This window comes from Heloderma suspectum, chromosome 4 (assembly GCF_057233095.1).
Source record: "Heloderma suspectum isolate Gila_16-S chromosome 4, 16-S_ref, whole genome shotgun sequence".
Taxonomy (NCBI): Eukaryota; Metazoa; Chordata; class Lepidosauria; order Squamata; family Helodermatidae; genus Heloderma; species Heloderma suspectum.
The window spans coordinates 224718135-224735945 of NC_139461.1; the positions used below are offsets into that span (position 1 = coordinate 224718135).

General features: G+C 46.0%; 1 protein-coding gene across 1 annotated transcript in view; it reads left to right on the forward strand.

The window, feature by feature from the left end:
• LOC146348129 (maestro heat-like repeat-containing protein family member 7) overlaps window positions 1–17811 on the forward strand; it is a 41289-nt gene that overhangs the window by 5999 nt on the left and 17479 nt on the right. The window contains exons 3-11 of the mRNA XM_084852411.1: window positions 7519–7610; window positions 8987–9075; window positions 9895–10015; window positions 11152–11247; window positions 12279–12383; window positions 13246–13381; window positions 14549–14661; window positions 15880–16032; window positions 17052–17206. Coding sequence (XP_084708537.1) covers window positions 7519–7610; window positions 8987–9075; window positions 9895–10015; window positions 11152–11247; window positions 12279–12383; window positions 13246–13381; window positions 14549–14661; window positions 15880–16032; window positions 17052–17206 — 1060 coding nt within the window. The remainder of the gene's footprint in view (window positions 1–7518; window positions 7611–8986; window positions 9076–9894; window positions 10016–11151; window positions 11248–12278; window positions 12384–13245; window positions 13382–14548; window positions 14662–15879; window positions 16033–17051; window positions 17207–17811) is intronic.

The following is a 17811-nucleotide window of genomic DNA, read 5'->3' on the forward strand; positions in this document are numbered from 1 at the left end:
CCCACTGAATTCAGTGGAATTTATTTCCCCTTAAATATGCACAGAACTAGCCTACCGATCTTCAAGCAGGCCATGGGCCCCCAGCCTTTTTGGAACAATAGGCATATTTGGGATTTTGAAAGGGTGTCATGGGCACACTCACAAAATGGCTGCCATGGGGGGCATAGCCCGTCATAAAACGCACATTTCCAGGTACACAAACTGGTGAGGCTAAAAGAAAAGTAAAGTGACCAAGAGCAACTATAAGGTGGGCTCTGAGTTCCATAATATAGATCCACTCTTTTGAATCCATAGTTTTCTGTTTCAGTGCTCAGTTCACAGAAGGCGAACTGATGAGGCTCAGGGGAAAGTAACTTCCCAAGAAACTGAGTTCAAGGCAGATGTGGGGTCTCCCCAAATTCTAAATCGCATATTTGCTTCCAAAAAGCACAACAAAATATTCATTTTGCAGAAGGCAAACTGGTGATGCTCAGAGAAAGACAGACACATACAGGCAAAACACCCACCCACACCAAAAGGACGAACCTCCTCCCCCCTCTAGCTACCAGGACACTCCCTACCACTCCAGCTTCCTTTTTTCCCTATTTTGGACAGTTGGAAATGCTAGGCTACAGCCACCCACCATTTTTATTTTCTAAGAATGCCTGTGGGGCCCAGAGGCATCCTTGGAAATAAAAATGGCACTTTGTTTTGCAGCATGCCAGTTTCCTAGTTAAAAATATATTTTAACTACAATATGTTTTAGGATACATAAAAGTCAGGAGGGCCAGGGAGCCCGGTAGGTGCCAAGAAAGATGTCCATTATGCTGGAGACCCCAGAGGTTGGCCAACCCTATGCATATTTATTGTGATATAAGCAAAAGCAACCATCACACAAACCCAGCACCTCCAAACTGGCATGATAACAGATTCCTCTTCTATAAAGTCCTTTTTACTTCTGGATTTGTAGCTACTGCTGTGGGAAAGCTTGCTAATATCAGGAGGTGCCTTTAGTGCCTTACTCTCTCTTTTTCGCTACTGGTATGATGCAAGAAGAAAATGACAGAAGATAGACTTTTCAAAACTGAAGCACTATTTGTGAGACTGCTTCTCCCACAATGAGAGAAAGAGAAGACTATTCTGCCTCATATGCTTCTTTGTTTTATGTCCCATTCAGCTACCCCTGTCCAGTAACAGCGGAGAGAGTTTAGGGCTTGGGGGAGAAAAGGTTCTGCCTATTTTAGTTGGAGTGTGTCTGGAGCCAAAATACTGTAAGAGCCTACTTTAACCTGCTCTTCTGTTCTCCCTTCCCCCACTGATTTAAGAAATAATTAGGGGATGGACAGAGGAATGATTCCCTACTCAAACTCAATAGGTTATTGATAATGATACAGGGCAGGATCAAGCAAGAGGCAAAGTTGGGGACATTAAAGGATCCTGGAACGGGGAGGAAAACACCCAACTTTGCGGGGGGAGTGCCAACAAAGCCCTGCTCTACAACTATGTTCAGCTACCCCACCCATTGTATTCAGGGTCTTGAGTGCACTGTGACAAGCAATATGTCATGACTGTCTTGAATGATGACACAAAGATTTCCATTGTGACACTTGCTGGTGAGCCTTTTTTTTGTCCATCAGAGGAAAAGGAATGTGAAACCAGTAAACAGCTGTGAGCTTCAACCAACAAGTAAGCAAGTGTCATTACTTCCTTCTCTAAGCCATTTGAGTGTGTCTCTGGTGTTGAGTCCATCTGTTCTTCAGTGTCAAGTCGAGCACCCTTAATCTGCAGATGTAGGAGCATCATTTAGACAAGACCATCAATGACTCGGCACATTAGATAGTGTGTCCAGCATTTGTAAGATCAGACTCCCTTCCCCAATCTGGTGCCCTACCAATCTTTTGGATGACGTCCCATCAGCCCCAGCCAGTATGACCAGGGATGATGGGAGTTGTAGACTGAAACATCTGGAGCACACCAGGGCTGGGGTAGGCCATCTCACATGTTAAGATGTTAGAAGTACTTCACACAGCGCATCATTAAACTATGGAATTCGCTACCACAGGAAGTGGTGGCCAGCAGTTTGGATGGCTTTAAAAGGGGGTTAGACAAATTCCTGGAGGAAAAGGCTATCAATGGCTACTGGCCTTGATGGCTGTGTGCTACCTCCAGTACCAGAGGCAGTGAGCCTATATACACCAGTTGCTGGGGAACATGGGTGAGAGGGTGCTGTTGCGCTCATGCCCAGCTTGTGGGTTCGTGGTCAACAGCTGGTTGGCCACTGAACAGAATGCTGGACTAGATGGACCCTTGGTCTGATCCAGCATGGCTCTTATGTTCTTAAGATCCTGTGAGAGTGGGTCTGAATGCGGTATAATCTCGGTTCATATCCCCACTCAACGTGACCTTGGCCATTTAACTTAACTCTCAGTTTAGCCTGTCAGAGATCCTAAACTGCCTTGGAGAGAAGAATTCAAATGGAACAAGTTATCTCCTTGGGCTTTTTATAGGTGGATTGGCTAGTTCTGTGCAAACAAGCATTGTCTGCTACAGGTACAGGGACAACCACAAGACACATTGTTATACCCCTGTTCTCAAAATATCACTGGCCAAACTTCCTCTCATCTCTGATAAAAGTAAGGCTGAACTGGGTAACTTAAAGCACTATAAGAGGCTTGGTCAGGAGTATCACTATGCTCTTAAGTTTGTGGGGTCTTGGGTCTGTACTCCTTCTTTGGGAATAACATTGCCTGTGCTAGCTACTGCTTCCAAAGTATTTCATCTCAAAATATAAACAGATTTTTGGCAAAGGCACCAGACTGGCTCCCCTTATTCTCTTAAAGGAGCTAGAAAGGCTGCCCTTAGGAAGAGAGAGTATTGCTTGAAGAATGGGAGAAAATTCTGTCATGGTACAAATGCACCAAAAATGTTATTTTCCCCAATTGTCTTTTGTGGGGGTGGTGATGGGAGGAATTAAATCAGCCTTTCCCAAACTGGCACCCTCCAAATGTGCTAGACTAAAACTCCCATCATTCCCAGCTGGCCATGCTGACTGGGGATGATGGGAGTTTGAGTCCAACCCATCTGGGGGGTGCCAGGTTGGAGAAGGCTGCATGAGATTTCCTGTGGCATGATAAATTTGCAAAGCAAAATATTCAAGTCCACTGGTGAGACAGCACTGATGCGATGAATTGCAGATCCTCATACAGGAACACTGTTCATGTTATGAACATCCGTCTTCAAGATTTGGAACACCTGAGTCTGGGGGTAAAGCTATGGGTCAGGATTTTCTCAAAGAAGGTTACTAGATCTCGTGCGTGAGCTATGGCAGGAGGATGACATCAAACCTTTCCCAGTTGGTGAAGAATCAGGTGTTCTTTTGGTAGTTCAGAAATTCTCCCCCTGTGTTTCCAAAGATGGAGGAAAACGGAGGGGGAAAAAACTGGTCACTGGAAATGAAGAGTCCACTGAAGTCCTAATAACCCAACAATGCCCTCCAGTGACAAAGAAGCGTCCAAGAGTCCTCCATCTGACGTACTGTGTTAGAGCACTGAACTAGGGATGTATGAAAGTTCTGCCACGGATCTCGGGGAGGCCAAATGCCAGCGCATTCAGCCCCCCGAAATCGGTGGCGGAACAGCCCGCCCCCCACCCCCCCCGGGACGGGACTTACCTTGGGCGGATCTTCCTGGCGGTGGCGGCGGTGCAACGGCAGCAGCGGCAGCAGCGGCTGGTCTTCTGACCGGCTGCTGCCACCACCATTTCCAGGTTAAAAAAAAAAAAGAAAGTGATAGGCTACATAAAGATTTACGTAGCCTATCACGGCTAGATTTTTAAAAAAACACCGTGATAGGCTACGTAAATCTTTACGTAGCCTATCACGGCTGACTTAAAAAAAACAACACCACACGCGTGTGTGCAAATGGCGGCGGCCATGGCCGCTGCCATTTGCGTTTCTTATTTTGGCACGTCTTAGTCTACGTAAACATTTACGTAGACTAAGACGGCGAAAATAAGGGGAACGCAAATAGCGTAGACGCGACGCTATTTGCGTTCCCCTTATTTTTGCTGTCTTAGTCTACGTAAATGTTTACGTAGACTAAGACGTGCCAAAATAAGGAACGCAAATGGCGGCGGCCATGGCCGCCGCCATTTGCGTACACGTGTTTTTTGTTTTGTTTTTTCAATCAGCCGTGATAGGCTATGTAAACATTTGCGTAGCCTATCACGGCTGACTGCAGGGATGCAAACGGCGGCGGCTACGGCTGCCGCCATTTGCGTCCCTGCTAGCCAGCGGCCGGATGTCCGGCTGCTGGCGGAGCCGGCCGGCGGCTCTGCAGAATCGCGTTGGAGCACAGCCGGCCGGCCAGGATTCCAGGGGGGGAGGAACGGAGCACCTCCCCCCTGTCCAGGATTCCGGGGAGGAGGGACGGAGCGCCTCCCCCCACAACATCAGCATAATCCCCGAAAGGTAAGTGATTTTCATACATCCCTACACTGAACTAGGGGTGGACGAAAGTCACTTACCTGTCCTCGAAGCTTGTTCGTGGTGGGGGGGAGGCGCTTCGCTGCTCCCCCTGCGAAGTTCAGGCCGGGGGGGGAGGCTTCCCGCCTCACCCGGCCGAAATTCAGGCCGGGGGGGAGGCTTCCCGCCTCGCCCAGCCAAAATTCAGGCCGGGGAGGAGGCACCTCACCTCGCCCGGCCGCGAACTCAAAAGTTTTTTTTTTTTTTTTAAACGCCCCCGTGATAGGCTACGTGACGATTAACGTAGCCTATCACGGCTAGATCTGCAAAGTCAGCCGTGATAGGCTACGTAAATCGTCACGTAGCCTATCACGGGTGACTTAAAAAAAAAAAAAAAAGCGCGTATGGATAATGGCGGCCCCCATAGGGAGCCGCCATTTGCGTTCCTTATTTGGTCGCTGTAGTCTACGTAAATCTTTACGTAGACTACGGCGAAAATAAGGGCAACGCTATTTGCGTTGCCCTCATTTTCGCCGTAGTCTACGTAAAGATTTACGTAGACTACAGCGACCAAATAAGGAACGCAAATGGCGGCTCCCTATGGGGGCCGCCATTTGCGTACGTGCTTTTTTTTTTATTTTTAAGTCACCCGTGATAGGCTACGTGACGATTAACGTAACCTATCACGGCTGACTTTGCAGACCTAGCCGTGATAGGCTACGTTAATTGTCACGTAGCCTATCACAGGGGCGTTTTTTTTTTCTTTGATTGGAATGGCAGCGGCAGCAGCCGGTCGAAAGACCGGCTGCCGCTCCCGCCCCAGACGAACACCCGCCGAACCGCCGGCCGGACCCGCCGCCGGGAGGGACATTCGGCAAAGGTAAGTCCCGTCCCGGGGGGGTGCGGAGAATTTCTCCCCGAAACTTGTTCGGGGGGCCGAACACGTTGGCGCTCGGCCCCCCAAAGTTTCGGGGAGAAATTCTCCGCCATCCCTACACTGAACACACCCATTCTGAAGGGCAAGAGTGACCCCTAGGGTTTGGAAAATAAAATACGTGCAGTTAGATCCAAGTGCAAGAGACAAAGTACCAAGTAATACAAAATACAATACACAAAATATGCATCTTTTAGGCCTGTCCCAGTGTGACTCTGGAGATGTATCAGCTAATTCTAAGGAAGTAATTCACCACCTTGAATTCAGTTGTCTAGGTTAATTCTTCTAAAATGTTGGCTTTGTGAAATCTAACTTCTGAAGCCCTGGAGAACTGCTTCCAGTCCGTGTAGATAATACTTAGCTAGATGGACCAATGGTCTGGCTTAGCATAAGCCAGTTTCTTATGTTCCTAACCATCCAGCTTCAGACTGCACAGAACCCGTATGGAAGTATTATCTGCCCTTTGTAGTTCAGAAACAAAGCTGAGAACCATCCAGACATGATTTAATGTTTGTCTAGCAACTATTTTTCAGTTTTACTCTAGAGTAGGCACAGAAGTCCCAATCTATATCAGGTCCTGGGGGAGGGGGGCTTTTAAGATCTGGATCAGGGCCACTGTGCCTACTATAGAGTAAAAATGAAAAGATGACATAGCTGCTAGACACTCATTTAAAATAATGTCTGTTTTAGCCCTCAGAGATAGTTCAGACTGGATTCTACCAGTCAACCAAAATCCCACAGCTTTAACTAGAGAGACTAAAGTCAGGTGAAGATTACAATTGGAGGCCCTCTTGGCAGCTTTAACTTGTGCCATAATCAATTAGAGACGGTCATTTTAACTTCCTGATAGCCGACCTTAGTTTTGAAGAAAGTAAGCCCCCAAATAAATTGCTCAGGATTAAAAATTAACAAACAGTCAATTGGAGGAAGACTAAGGATTTATTGTGCATATCTTAGTAAGATTTAGTTCCCTGGCCCAAATTTCTACTTCAGTTAGGGTAACTGAACCAGGAGAGGCAGCACACATTTCCATAGCAACTGCATCCTTTTTCAGTTCCATTCTACCTTTCATTTTTATCAGCCTCAGTAACTTCCAGCAAGGCCCTTGGAATGATGTTGTATGACACAAAAGTAACGGGAGAACCATCCCCTGAAACAGCAGTACTGGATGAATGTAATAAAATGATAAAACATGTCCATGTTAATCTGCGAATTAATCTATCTTTACCATCACTGTCCCCTGCACTTTGCTCCTAACATGGAATACACGTTTGCAATTACTAGCTACACTTGAACCTTAATACCAGCTAGCTTTTGAGCCTCTTTCAATGCTAGAACAACAAAAGTATCTTGTGGCACCTTAAAGACTACACATTTATTTTGGCATAAATTTCTGTGGACACAATGGATGCATCTTAACACAGCTACCCCTCTGGAAATTTTTTCAGTGCTGGGTCTCAGCTTCTTTGGGAGATACAAAATTGTGGCTGTGAGTAATACCAAGGATAGTGGTAGGGGGGAGATTGGCTAGTATGCACCAGTGTGAACCAGGTCCCTTCTCTGACTGCCACATGCACATCACAGATTCACCCTCTATGCTATCCCTCCCTCCAAAAAAACAACTGGCTGACTCCTATGTTTTGTAAAAAACATAAATACAAAATGTACCTTACTTTTAAGTATGATTACATGAGCGCTTAGAACGTTGCCCTCCTTTTTCTGTTCAGTCTACATGGGTCTCTTGTAATCAGGGAAACCAATTTCTTCTTACATCTTGTCCAGGAACACTAGGGGAAAGCCCAGGGAGTGGGAGAAGCAGAGGAACAGACTTGGTTTGTGATGACTGTGTTCCTTGCCAAGTCTTGACAAATTCTTTTCTACGCTAAAGGTATATTTTCTACATCATAATACTGGCTCAGAGTCTGCCCAAACTGGCGCATTCAAGGACCAGCCCCATGATATATTAAACCAGCGGATACAGGGCAATCAGCTGAGGAATATGAACATTTACCTACTACCATCCAACATGCCATTGTCATCCTCTCACTTGTGTCACTGGGCGTGGAAACTGGTTCTAAGCTAATATAGTCATACCTGAAAGTACTCTAAAATCCTTCACTCTTTTCTTGCTAGTGTCTAACAGGGTCACAGGAATTCAACACAAACATGAGTGGGAATGGTCATCAAAACTACTGCTATGGGAATCAGAAATTGCAGTTTGTGGAGCAGATAATGGTGAGTCAGATGTGAGGGCAACTCCAAGCCTCTTACCTTGTGAAGCTTAGTTGAAAGCGAGGGTGCAATCCTATGCACATTTAGACAGAAAAAATACTTTACAGAGGTTTAGACATACTTTTTTCTGTCTAAACTTACATAGGATTGTGCCGTGTGTGTGTGTGTGTGTGTGTGTGTGAGAGAGAGAGAGACAGAGAGAGACAGAGAGACAGAGACAGAGACAGAGATGAGACTGTGTGTATAACTTTCAGTGAAAGCAAAACTAATAGGTCTGTCCTATATGTTACCCCAGAATGCAGTGAGTCCCATTAGTTCTTGGAACTTAGGGCCATCACATGTTAACTAGCATCTGTTTATTTGCATATTTATCAGTTTGACTAGTGCAGAAAACTCCACACATTACTGCAGCTGTAGCAGCACAACAAAGCTTGTGCACAGAGCAAAAGTGTGTGAAACAAATGGTCTTCCTCACAGAACTTGTTGCTGTAGTAGTGCATGCGGGATTCCTCCCCCCCCCGCCCCTTCCGCATTGCTCTGGTCATATGATTCACAAGTAAACCACCATTTTCTTTTTCCTCCAGTTTAGCATCTTCATTTTTAAAAAGGAGCAGGAGCAGGAAAGAAAAAGTGCTTCAAAGGTGGACAAGGGTTTTGTTGCAGGCCCAGTACAGCTACTTCCCGCCCATTGTAGACGCCAACAGGGATGGGGAGGGCTGGATGGATACACTGCTGACCAAAGCTCTGGGCCATGTGCCCAACATTGACTGCACCACCGTCAGGGGCAGCTTAATTAAGATGGTGGTGCTGGTGAGTTTGCACATCCAGCCTGGTGCACTGCCCAATGCCACCAGCATGGGCCTATTTGCCCACCTGCCAACAAGGAAGGTGGGGCACCACTGAGCTCAGCCTGCCACACACCCCCCCACCATGATCTGGGCCTGTTTCCATGCCTCTACTGGTTGCCTATAGCAGAGGTCATTTGAACAGGTGCCTCTTTTCTCACCCCTGCAGGGCAAGCTGCACCTGCTGAAATCCCATTGTCTACACAACTGTTGAAATGGCTGGAGCCTGTTCTCATTTGCATCTGGACACTAGCTTAGAGGGGGGAAAGAGAAAAACAGAACTGTCCAGTGAATAATTTAAATTGGGTCCTATGTTGTATCTTAGGATTAAGGTTGGATGCTGGGTTTGATCAGGTTGAAGACAGCTCTCCTAGAGTTCTCTCTCCCACGCTCTCATTCACTCATGCATGCTGCCCTCAGTGAGCTATATGCTGCTCTGCAGCCATCATTCTCCTGAGTAAAGGTATTTGGCCATTGGTACAACTACTAAGACCTCATTTCCTTGCATGTTCACACCTCGCCCGGAATTCACAGACACAGATTTCAGACTTGCCGCTGGATCGCATAGACTCACACACCACGGCTTTGCGCTGTCAGGGGATGCTTCTCATGGAGGACCTAAGGTACTTCGAGTCTACAACACAACATCCTCTGTAACTCCTTAAATTGGGGGGCTAAAGATTCCAGCTCTTCATGCGTGCGTGCAAATATTAAAGGAAGGTGTGGGAGAAAGGGTTAAGAATAGAGACAGAGAATGTCATCAGAAACGGGCAGCCATAGCTGTGAAATTAATTGAAACGAAGCATGTGAAAAAGCCAGACACATCTCAGCTCAGTTAATAAAGAAGGAAAACTTAAGCATTGCCTCACTTTTGAATTGCCTTGTAGTCTGTCCTTTTTTATTGCATTATTGACCATTCATGTAACATTTTTGCACGTTCTGAAGTTCTCTGATCCGAACCAGGCAGTTCTGAACTCAAGTCATAGTCACAGGCTCAACAAGTGCCTTGTCTCGTACTGAGCTGCCTTACCCCTTTCTAGGCTGCCCATGCATTATACCAGTGGGCTCTATAGCTTTTCTTAGATCAAAGATGGGCATCTCTGGGGGGCTGGGGGGCCACATTGCCCCCTTGGAACCTACCGTGGGCTGCACCTCTCCTGCCACCTTGTTTCCCAGCAGAATCACTGGGAATCTGGTGGCCATGGCAGTGGCAGCAGCAAAGGGACCCAGCAAAGGCTGCAAAAAAAATCCATGGGGGACACACGCAGCCCATGGCATATTGCCTACCCCTATCTTAGATTAAGCATATCTAGCTGCTTTTCCTTCCTCATTATTCTGAATTGTTGGATGTTAAGTGACCCATTCAACTTCCATAGAGAAAATGTTAATGCATGTTGAATGTTCCCTGTCTTTTTTCCCCCACCATCACCCCTACCCCTCAGCCAAATGGAGCCATCTCTGTGGGCTAGAGAGAAGCTGCTCAGCACCTGCATTTCTAGCATCTTTGCCTTGCCCTCAATCAACACCTTACAAAGTCAGGACGGCGGAAAGGTCAATGTACAGGTATTTCATCATCATGCACGTCCTGCTGATTTTTTAAAAAATATATAGGTGTTTGCATGTTGTTGTTTTTAAAAGAATATTCTCAGAACCCAACTTTGTCATGCTATGAGAAGGATTCTTTATAGCAGTTGTGAGAGATGCTAGCTTCCTAACCTGAGACAGGGTTTGAGGTAGACCTGCATCCAACAATAGGACAAAATACATAGAGAATGCTATCCACTGTTGTACAACCCCTATGCACTTTAATGGGGCTTAGCGGGGAGAGCTGTGCCCAGGTTTGAATCCAGTCGTGTAGCTGGTCCACAGTCCAGAGCCTTTCACCCAGGGGATCCCCCAGATGACCATCCAGAGAGAGGCAGGTGGGGGGGGCAGTGGCAAACAAGCCCAACATCAATATCTGGACTAGCATGGCCATGCCCTGAAACCTGGGCTGATGCTTCTCACCACAGCACCCTTTCTTTCTTCCTGTTTTTAAAAATATTTTATTGTCTGGGAGATGCTGATTGGGCATGTTTGTGGCTACAGGTGCTCATTTTATTATTTTTCTCTTAAAAATATATTATCCTTTTCTACAACAAAAAGGCTTTGGTTTTTGCTCTAACGTATCAGAAATGTAAAAGCAGCCCTAAAGCATGGAATTGTGAAGGGAGAGGGGAAAGGAGAAATGTTAGTTGTGTGCTTTACAACTGTTTACACATGGCCATCTACACACACACACACACACGACCATTAAATTCAGTGTATTATTGCACAATCCTATGTATGTCATACAACTTCCAGCGTTCCCCAGCCACTTTGGCTGGCAGAGTACTACTGGGAGTTTAAGACTTTTTTCCGGGAGTTCTAGAACTTTTTTCTGTCTAAACATGCATAGGATTGTGCCTTAAAATTACCTAGCTCCACCAGTGCTTGAATCCTAGTCTGTTAGTTACATCAGCTCATATAGACTAGCCTTCCCCAACCTGGTGCCCTCCAGATGTTTTGAACTTCTACTCCCATCAGCCCCAGCCAGCATAGCCAATGGTTAGGAATGCTAGAAGTTATAGTCCAAAACATCTGGAGGGCACCAGGGTGGGGAGGGCTGTCATAGACATTGTGTGTAATGCTATAGTAATAGTATGTTACATCATTTTCAGGCATTGTATGACCAGACTGTGGAGGCTATGGAAGCAATGCTGCAATCCCTATTATCAGAGAGACCAAACACAACGGAACTGTTTATACTCTTAGATGTAAGCAACTGTGATCTCTTGTATCCCCAAGGAATCTGTTTGTGCAAGTGAAGAGAATGTAAATTTGTATTCTCCTCTCCTGACATGCAACCTATGCTTAAATTCATGAAATAGTCTCTTGCTTGCTGGCTTGCTTCTCTGTCTGTCTGTCTATCTTGGAATTCAAGGTGCTATAGACAGTTCTCTACCTCCTGCCCACAGAGTTGTTGTGAGGCTACTTATTAGCCTCACAACAATTCTGTGGAGTATGATAAGCTGAGAGATAGTGGATGGCCCAAGCTCACCCAGTCAGCTCCATGGCTAAGTGAGAATTTGAACCTGGGTCCCTCCTGTCCTAGTCCAGCGCTCTCATCACTACACCATGTTGGTTCAGATTTATCCTGTAGTAAAATGGCTACTCCCAGGCATTAGAAATACCTCATTTGTTATAAATGCTGTTGTTGTTTTTTCTTTTTTAATTACGATGTGACCTTAGCATGGCTCTTTCCAGTATGGTCGAGGAGCACTATAACAGCAGGAATAATGGGCCAGCCAGAAGATTATGGAAAGCCCTTAGCACATGGGATCATTAAGAAACCTAAAGACCAGAAGCAAAGCAGCAAAAAAAAAGTGGCATTTTTGTTTCCTACGAGATTAGGAAATAGTGCTCACAGGAAATATCCCTTTCCCATCTTGGTTAAACTCTGGAAACCAGGAAATTTCAAGGTGGGAAGGGAAACAAGGGTATCTGTATCTTACTCCCTCTTTGTGAGGTTTTGACAGACTAGAATAGCGCATTGGAGAAAATTTAGCTAATTTCAGAGAACAGAAAATGGTAGTATCCTGTTATTTATGAATAGAGGGATAAGCCTGATGAAAAAACCATAATTTATAAAGTCTCTCATCATAGATCACAACTATGATCTTTTTCATGCACACTGTCACAGGATAATAATCTTGACTAGAGAAAGAAGCATGATAGGGAGGGGGGTGCGATTGCACATACTTTCTCTTACACAGTTGCTAACAGTTGGCTCCAATTATCTCTACAGCAGTTGGCACCCTGGATGACATCAGGACAAGCACATGAACGAGCAAGAGCAGTGAACACCTATGTATTCCTTTTAAAACTTGCAGCCACTGATCCCATGTTTCATGTGAGTGCCATCTGTCTTGGGTGGCTTGGCCACAGGTATTGCAAGGATAAGATATAGTCCAGTAAACATGACTTCAAGAAAGGCAGAGAAAGAAAAATCCCAGAAAAAACATGTGTAAAGGAGCTGATCTTAATTCTGCAAAGAATCCAGAACCAGAAGCCTTGGTAAAAGTGCAGATTAAAAGCCTCATGCAGGAAAGCTGTAGGATTCTGTGAGACATGCAAATATTTAGGGCAGAAAATGGAGGTGGAGGAGTGCAAACGTCTTCATAGAATATGGCATCCTTCTTGTGATGCCAATTGGGTGCTCCACAGAACTGTAAAAGACACCGGGGTCCTGTGTGGGTAAGAGGCTGCGGAAATATTGGCGAGAGGCCTATGTTGGATGCAAGGTATATATACATGCTGAACAGATAAGCAACTTGGGGCTCTTTTCTTTACTGTCCTAGCAAGTTTGGGGAACAGTGCTCCTTGGAATAAGATGCTTACTTTCTCTCTCATTTTTCTTCCACTTACCAGCACAAAACTAGGATGAGTGAATGCAGCCTGGGGTAGCCAGGGACAAATGAGCAATGCTTTTCCTAACACAGTTAGAGATAAAACTGGCTTATTATGGTCTGACCTTTCATATCTTGCCAAAGCTCATGCTGCAAAAAAGGTAGCAAGCCCCCTAAGGAGCCATGGGTGCTTTTTGCACTGTTGCTGCTACAGACTAATGTGGTTAACACATCTAGACTCGTAAGAAAAAGCCAATTTAAACACCGTTACATTTGAATGTGGGCACCTTGTCTATCTGAGCAGCACAGATTCCTTCTGTCTCTTCAGTGTCAAATGGCAGCACTCTCTCAGCTATTTCCCTTCAGGTGTCGCATGAATGTCCTAAGCTGGGGGTTCTGATTGGTCAGCTGTGCCTGCGTCTCAATGACCCCAGGAAAGAGATTGGCCAACAGGCTATGGAAGGCATATATTACCTGTACTCCCTTACGCTGCGCCAAGAGGGTAAGAGTGGAGCCCTCAGTACTTCAGTATCCAAACTATGTATCTGTATAGCAAAGTACACATTTAGAGTATTTATTCGACAACATGCTATTCTGCAGCCCAGTTGGCTTGTTCCCCTTGAAACTCTTTTCTGCCATATTTTATTTTATTTTGGTATTATACAATATTGTTTTATATATTCTACTATAGCCTTCCCCAGTCAGGTGCCCGGCAGATGTGTTGGACTGCAATTCCCATCATTCCCAGCCAGCATGCTGGCTGGGAATCACAAGAGTAGTAATCCAGCACTTCTGGAGGGCACCTGGTTGGAGAAGACTTCTGTAATATTTGGCTTATTTACAAATATACAAGTAGAGCATAGGTGGGGGCAAACAGCTTAACGCTCAAACGAGCAAGTAGGGTAGCAGACTCACTATCCAGATCTCCAGAGAGGCAGCCAGCACCTCAAGATGTCTACAGAGCACAATGCATCTCTCATTCTCTGCTTCATTCTGGGTCACTCAGTCTCCCTGACCTGACCTATCATTGCCTTCATACACTGACTTCAAGACCAACCCTTAGCTGTGGAGAAGTTTACCTCCTCCAAATAGCGAACACATTCCAGGGGAGTCTCCAACTATTTGCTGGCTATGCTAATTTTGCTAACAAAAGATGTGGCTGGCACAGCTTGGCTGTACTAACCAATCATTCTGGCCCATTTACCCTCTTTCGTCTTAACTTGAGAGCCTTTCTACATGAGGTGTTTACTGTGCACTTGTGATTCCTCAGTCATGGTAGATTGCAGGTCCTTTACACAATGTCGTCATCCTCCAGGGCCTCTCCCGTGCTTTGCAAACATTATGTATTTTCTGTGAATGGCAGCATGAAACCTTGCGGTATTAGCACAATTCTGCTATACAACAGTTCCATCTAGTGGTTGTGTAATGGAACATATAGAAAAGCAGAGAGACAAACCCTGAAAAAATATGTAAAGGAGCCAGTCTCAATCCCACAAAGAATCCAGAAGCAGAAGTCTTGGTAAAGTGGCAGGTTAAAAGCCTCATGTAGAAAAGCCCCCAGACTCCATCCCAGCAATCAGATTGCAAACTCATAAAGATACACAATATTAAAAAGGAAGCTAGTCTTAAATGGGGAATGTTAAAAACAAATCCATCTTTTACTAACTAGGCACTGAAATGAAAATGGACTCTCTGATAACAGAGCAGCACCAAACGTACGAAGAGATTTTGGGTACCTATGATGCTACTAGGCCTCAGGAAAATATCGCTCAAATTATTAAGGTAAATAATTTACCTTCAGTGTTGAGTGCAATGCCCAGAGGCCCAGCAAATTATTGCTCATTGTAGAGGATCCATCTGTCCTTAGTCCTAGTCCTGACTGGGTGTAAAATGGAATAAGGGAGCAATCCTATGGGGATAATTGGCCGCCTCCAAACTCAGAGGCGACCACCTATGAAATGCACAGCAGGAGGAGTGTGGAGGGGATCATTTCCTCTGCACTCCAGCCACCCTGCATTCACAGCTAGACAGCCAATTTCAGCTGTCTAGCCGTGGGACATTGGAGCGCAGGGAGGGGAGGTCGGCTGACACATCGTAAGTGTCATACTGGCACTTACGAACTCCTTGCCCTGCCCCTGGGAAAGCCCCCTTTGCCCTTGCTCCACACTGCTCTTACGAGCACAGAGCATGGGGATGATCCGTGCTACCTACAAGGCGGAGGGGGAGGGGTGGGGAGGTGGTTCTCCAGGAACCGACCAATCCTATGGCCGTCTAGCCATTGTCTAGTGGCCATAGAATTGTGCCCCAAATCATCATCATCATCATCATTTCTTTGTAGTGAAATTTGGGGCAACAATTTTAATCTCCTGTAGATCCTAGTTCACCAGGACAGGGGCGGGCAACTTTTAGCCCTGGGGCCACATACGGCCCTTGGCCTGATTTCATGTGGCCCTTGGTCTAATTTCAAAAGCCTTCTGCACAGCACAGAAAAGGTGTGCCATGCCCACTTCTGGCTCTGGTCCTGCCTACCACCTGCTACCACCATGCAGCCCTCAACAGATGACCCACTGAGGGAATGTGGCCTTTGACAGAAAAAAGGTCGCCCACCACCCATTCAGTAGGGCTACAATCCTATGCACACTTATTTAATAGGAGTAAGGACCACTGTGCTCAGTGGCATTTCCAAGTTCAAGTTCACACACATAGGACTGAGGTGGGATTTGCGTCCATTTTCAGTTTTCTTAAATAAAACCAAATGCTGAAAGCATAAAGCAGCAATCCTATACACATTTACTTTGGGAGCAAACCATAGGAAACTCGACTGAACTTACTTCTGAGTAAACAGGCACAGGAATGGGCGCTGCACCTTTACTCCTTCCTGCAAAGATCCCTTAAAAGAAGGTGGCCCTGCAGCTTGAGCTTGCCTTACCGTTCTGCTCTCAGTTGTGTTCCTAGCTTGGAACGCCATGTGATGCTGCTACCATGTGTGTTCTCTCTTAGGAATTTGAGCCACATCTCACATCAAGACAGATGACAGAGATTTTATTGACCACTATAGGCTGCATAAAGGAAGCCAATAGGAGCACCACTGCAGCATCACATACCATCACAACTGTCATCCTGGAGGGGTACAAGCACCAATTACACAAGCAGGTAGGAGACTTCTGGAGCAGAGAGAGAGACAGGCAGAGGCCAAGCAGTGACTGAGGCTGCAGTTTTAGAGCTGCCACAAACATTTCATAGCCTGAGATGTATAGTAAATGAGTCTGTGGAGAAGAAGCATACGTCTTCTTGGTACTGCGCTGCCAGCAAGACTCTATCAGTGCTTGTACGATGTTTTCCTGTGTCAGGATCTAATGACTGATTAGCTGATTCGAGATGCCTGCAGCAACCTTGGGGAGAAGCAAAATTACCAGAGTAGGGACTTCTCACACATTCTCAGTCCTGGGAATAGGGCCAGCCTAAGACATTTTGTTGCCTGAGGGAGAGTAACAACTGGTGGCCCCTTCTCCTGCCAAGGTGTGTAGCAGCCAGGCCAACCAAGTAATTTTGGTGCTTGAGGCAGAAAAATCCCACAAGCTCTTCTCCCCCTCCCTGGCTGTAAAAATACAACAATAATAAATTGGATAACTAATAATGTCTTGCCCTTTTATGGCACCCCAAGTCTGCTGCCTCACTCTGCTTACTCTTCAGTAAACCCTTTATAGCAAAGGTGGGCAACACACAGTCCATGGGCTGTGCCACACACAGCCTGTTTTACACACACACACACACACACACACACACCGAATTTGCCATTGTGGTGGCCTGGGCATGTGGGAAAAAACTGCAATTTGTCTTTAAAAGAAGGCATGCACTCCACACCTTGTTTTAAAGAAAAATCCCAATTTTTTTCCACCCCTGCACTACCATGTTTCTGCAGAAATTCAGTGGTGCAGTAGTGGGTAAGGGGTAGCCCCTAATGGGGCCCAGTGGAAGGAAATGCAGCCCCCTGACCCCATGAAGCCCACCCTGCTCTATAGGGACCGCTGAAGTCCAAGGAGGGTAACAGTGCATTTAAATAGAGGTTGTTCTCGTCACATTCTGATTTGTACCTTGCAGTGTGGCTACTGGCCCATGCACTACTTACCTCTAACAGAGTGTTTCATTTAAACATCGCTGTTTTCTTCTAGGTGCCGGAAATTGTGGATAAAATTTACCAGCAGCTTGGTTCCATCTACCAGTTCCAGGACAGACAACTAATGATGAGGATCATGTCCCAGCTGGCTGATCCCTACATGGAAGAAGTATGCAATGCCCTTCTGCTGTTACCTTTTCCAACTGACAGGTACATAGCTCCATGATCCTTAGGATGCCAGTAGCTCAGCCCTGCTGGTTTAGCCTTCATTCTTCACCCTGGGAGAAACAATAAGGCTGGGTCTCCAGTGTAGTGCCCCTGGGCACCAATGTGCCCACAGACACCTCTAAGCACCTGCCCAACTCACTCCCTCTCCTGATTTTTTGGAACTTCCTGAGATTTGTTTTTAATTTAAAAGAAAACTTAGAGGCTGGAATGCTGCAAAGCAAAGGGCTGACCTCCAGCACCATCTTTAGTTGAGTTCAAAAGTTTTGTGTTTTGGAGCTCAGACCGCACCTCGGCTATGTACTGAGGTTCTTGAGCAAGTTACTTTTCTTTTAATCTTGCCTTCTGGGAAATAAGTGTTTTCTGACCAGCCATGCCCACCAGGGCAGCCATTTTATGAATAGGCAAGCCCACCCCTGCCAATGGCAGCCATTTTGTGAGAACATCCATGACACTCTCAAAATTCCAAGTGTGCCCACCAACCCCTGGGGACCCCTGCAATAAGCATCGCTATTCCCTCCCAGCTGCAGCCTGGCATCAGCTCTATAGAAAATATAAACAAATAAAGTTCGTAGGGAAGTTCCTTGTGT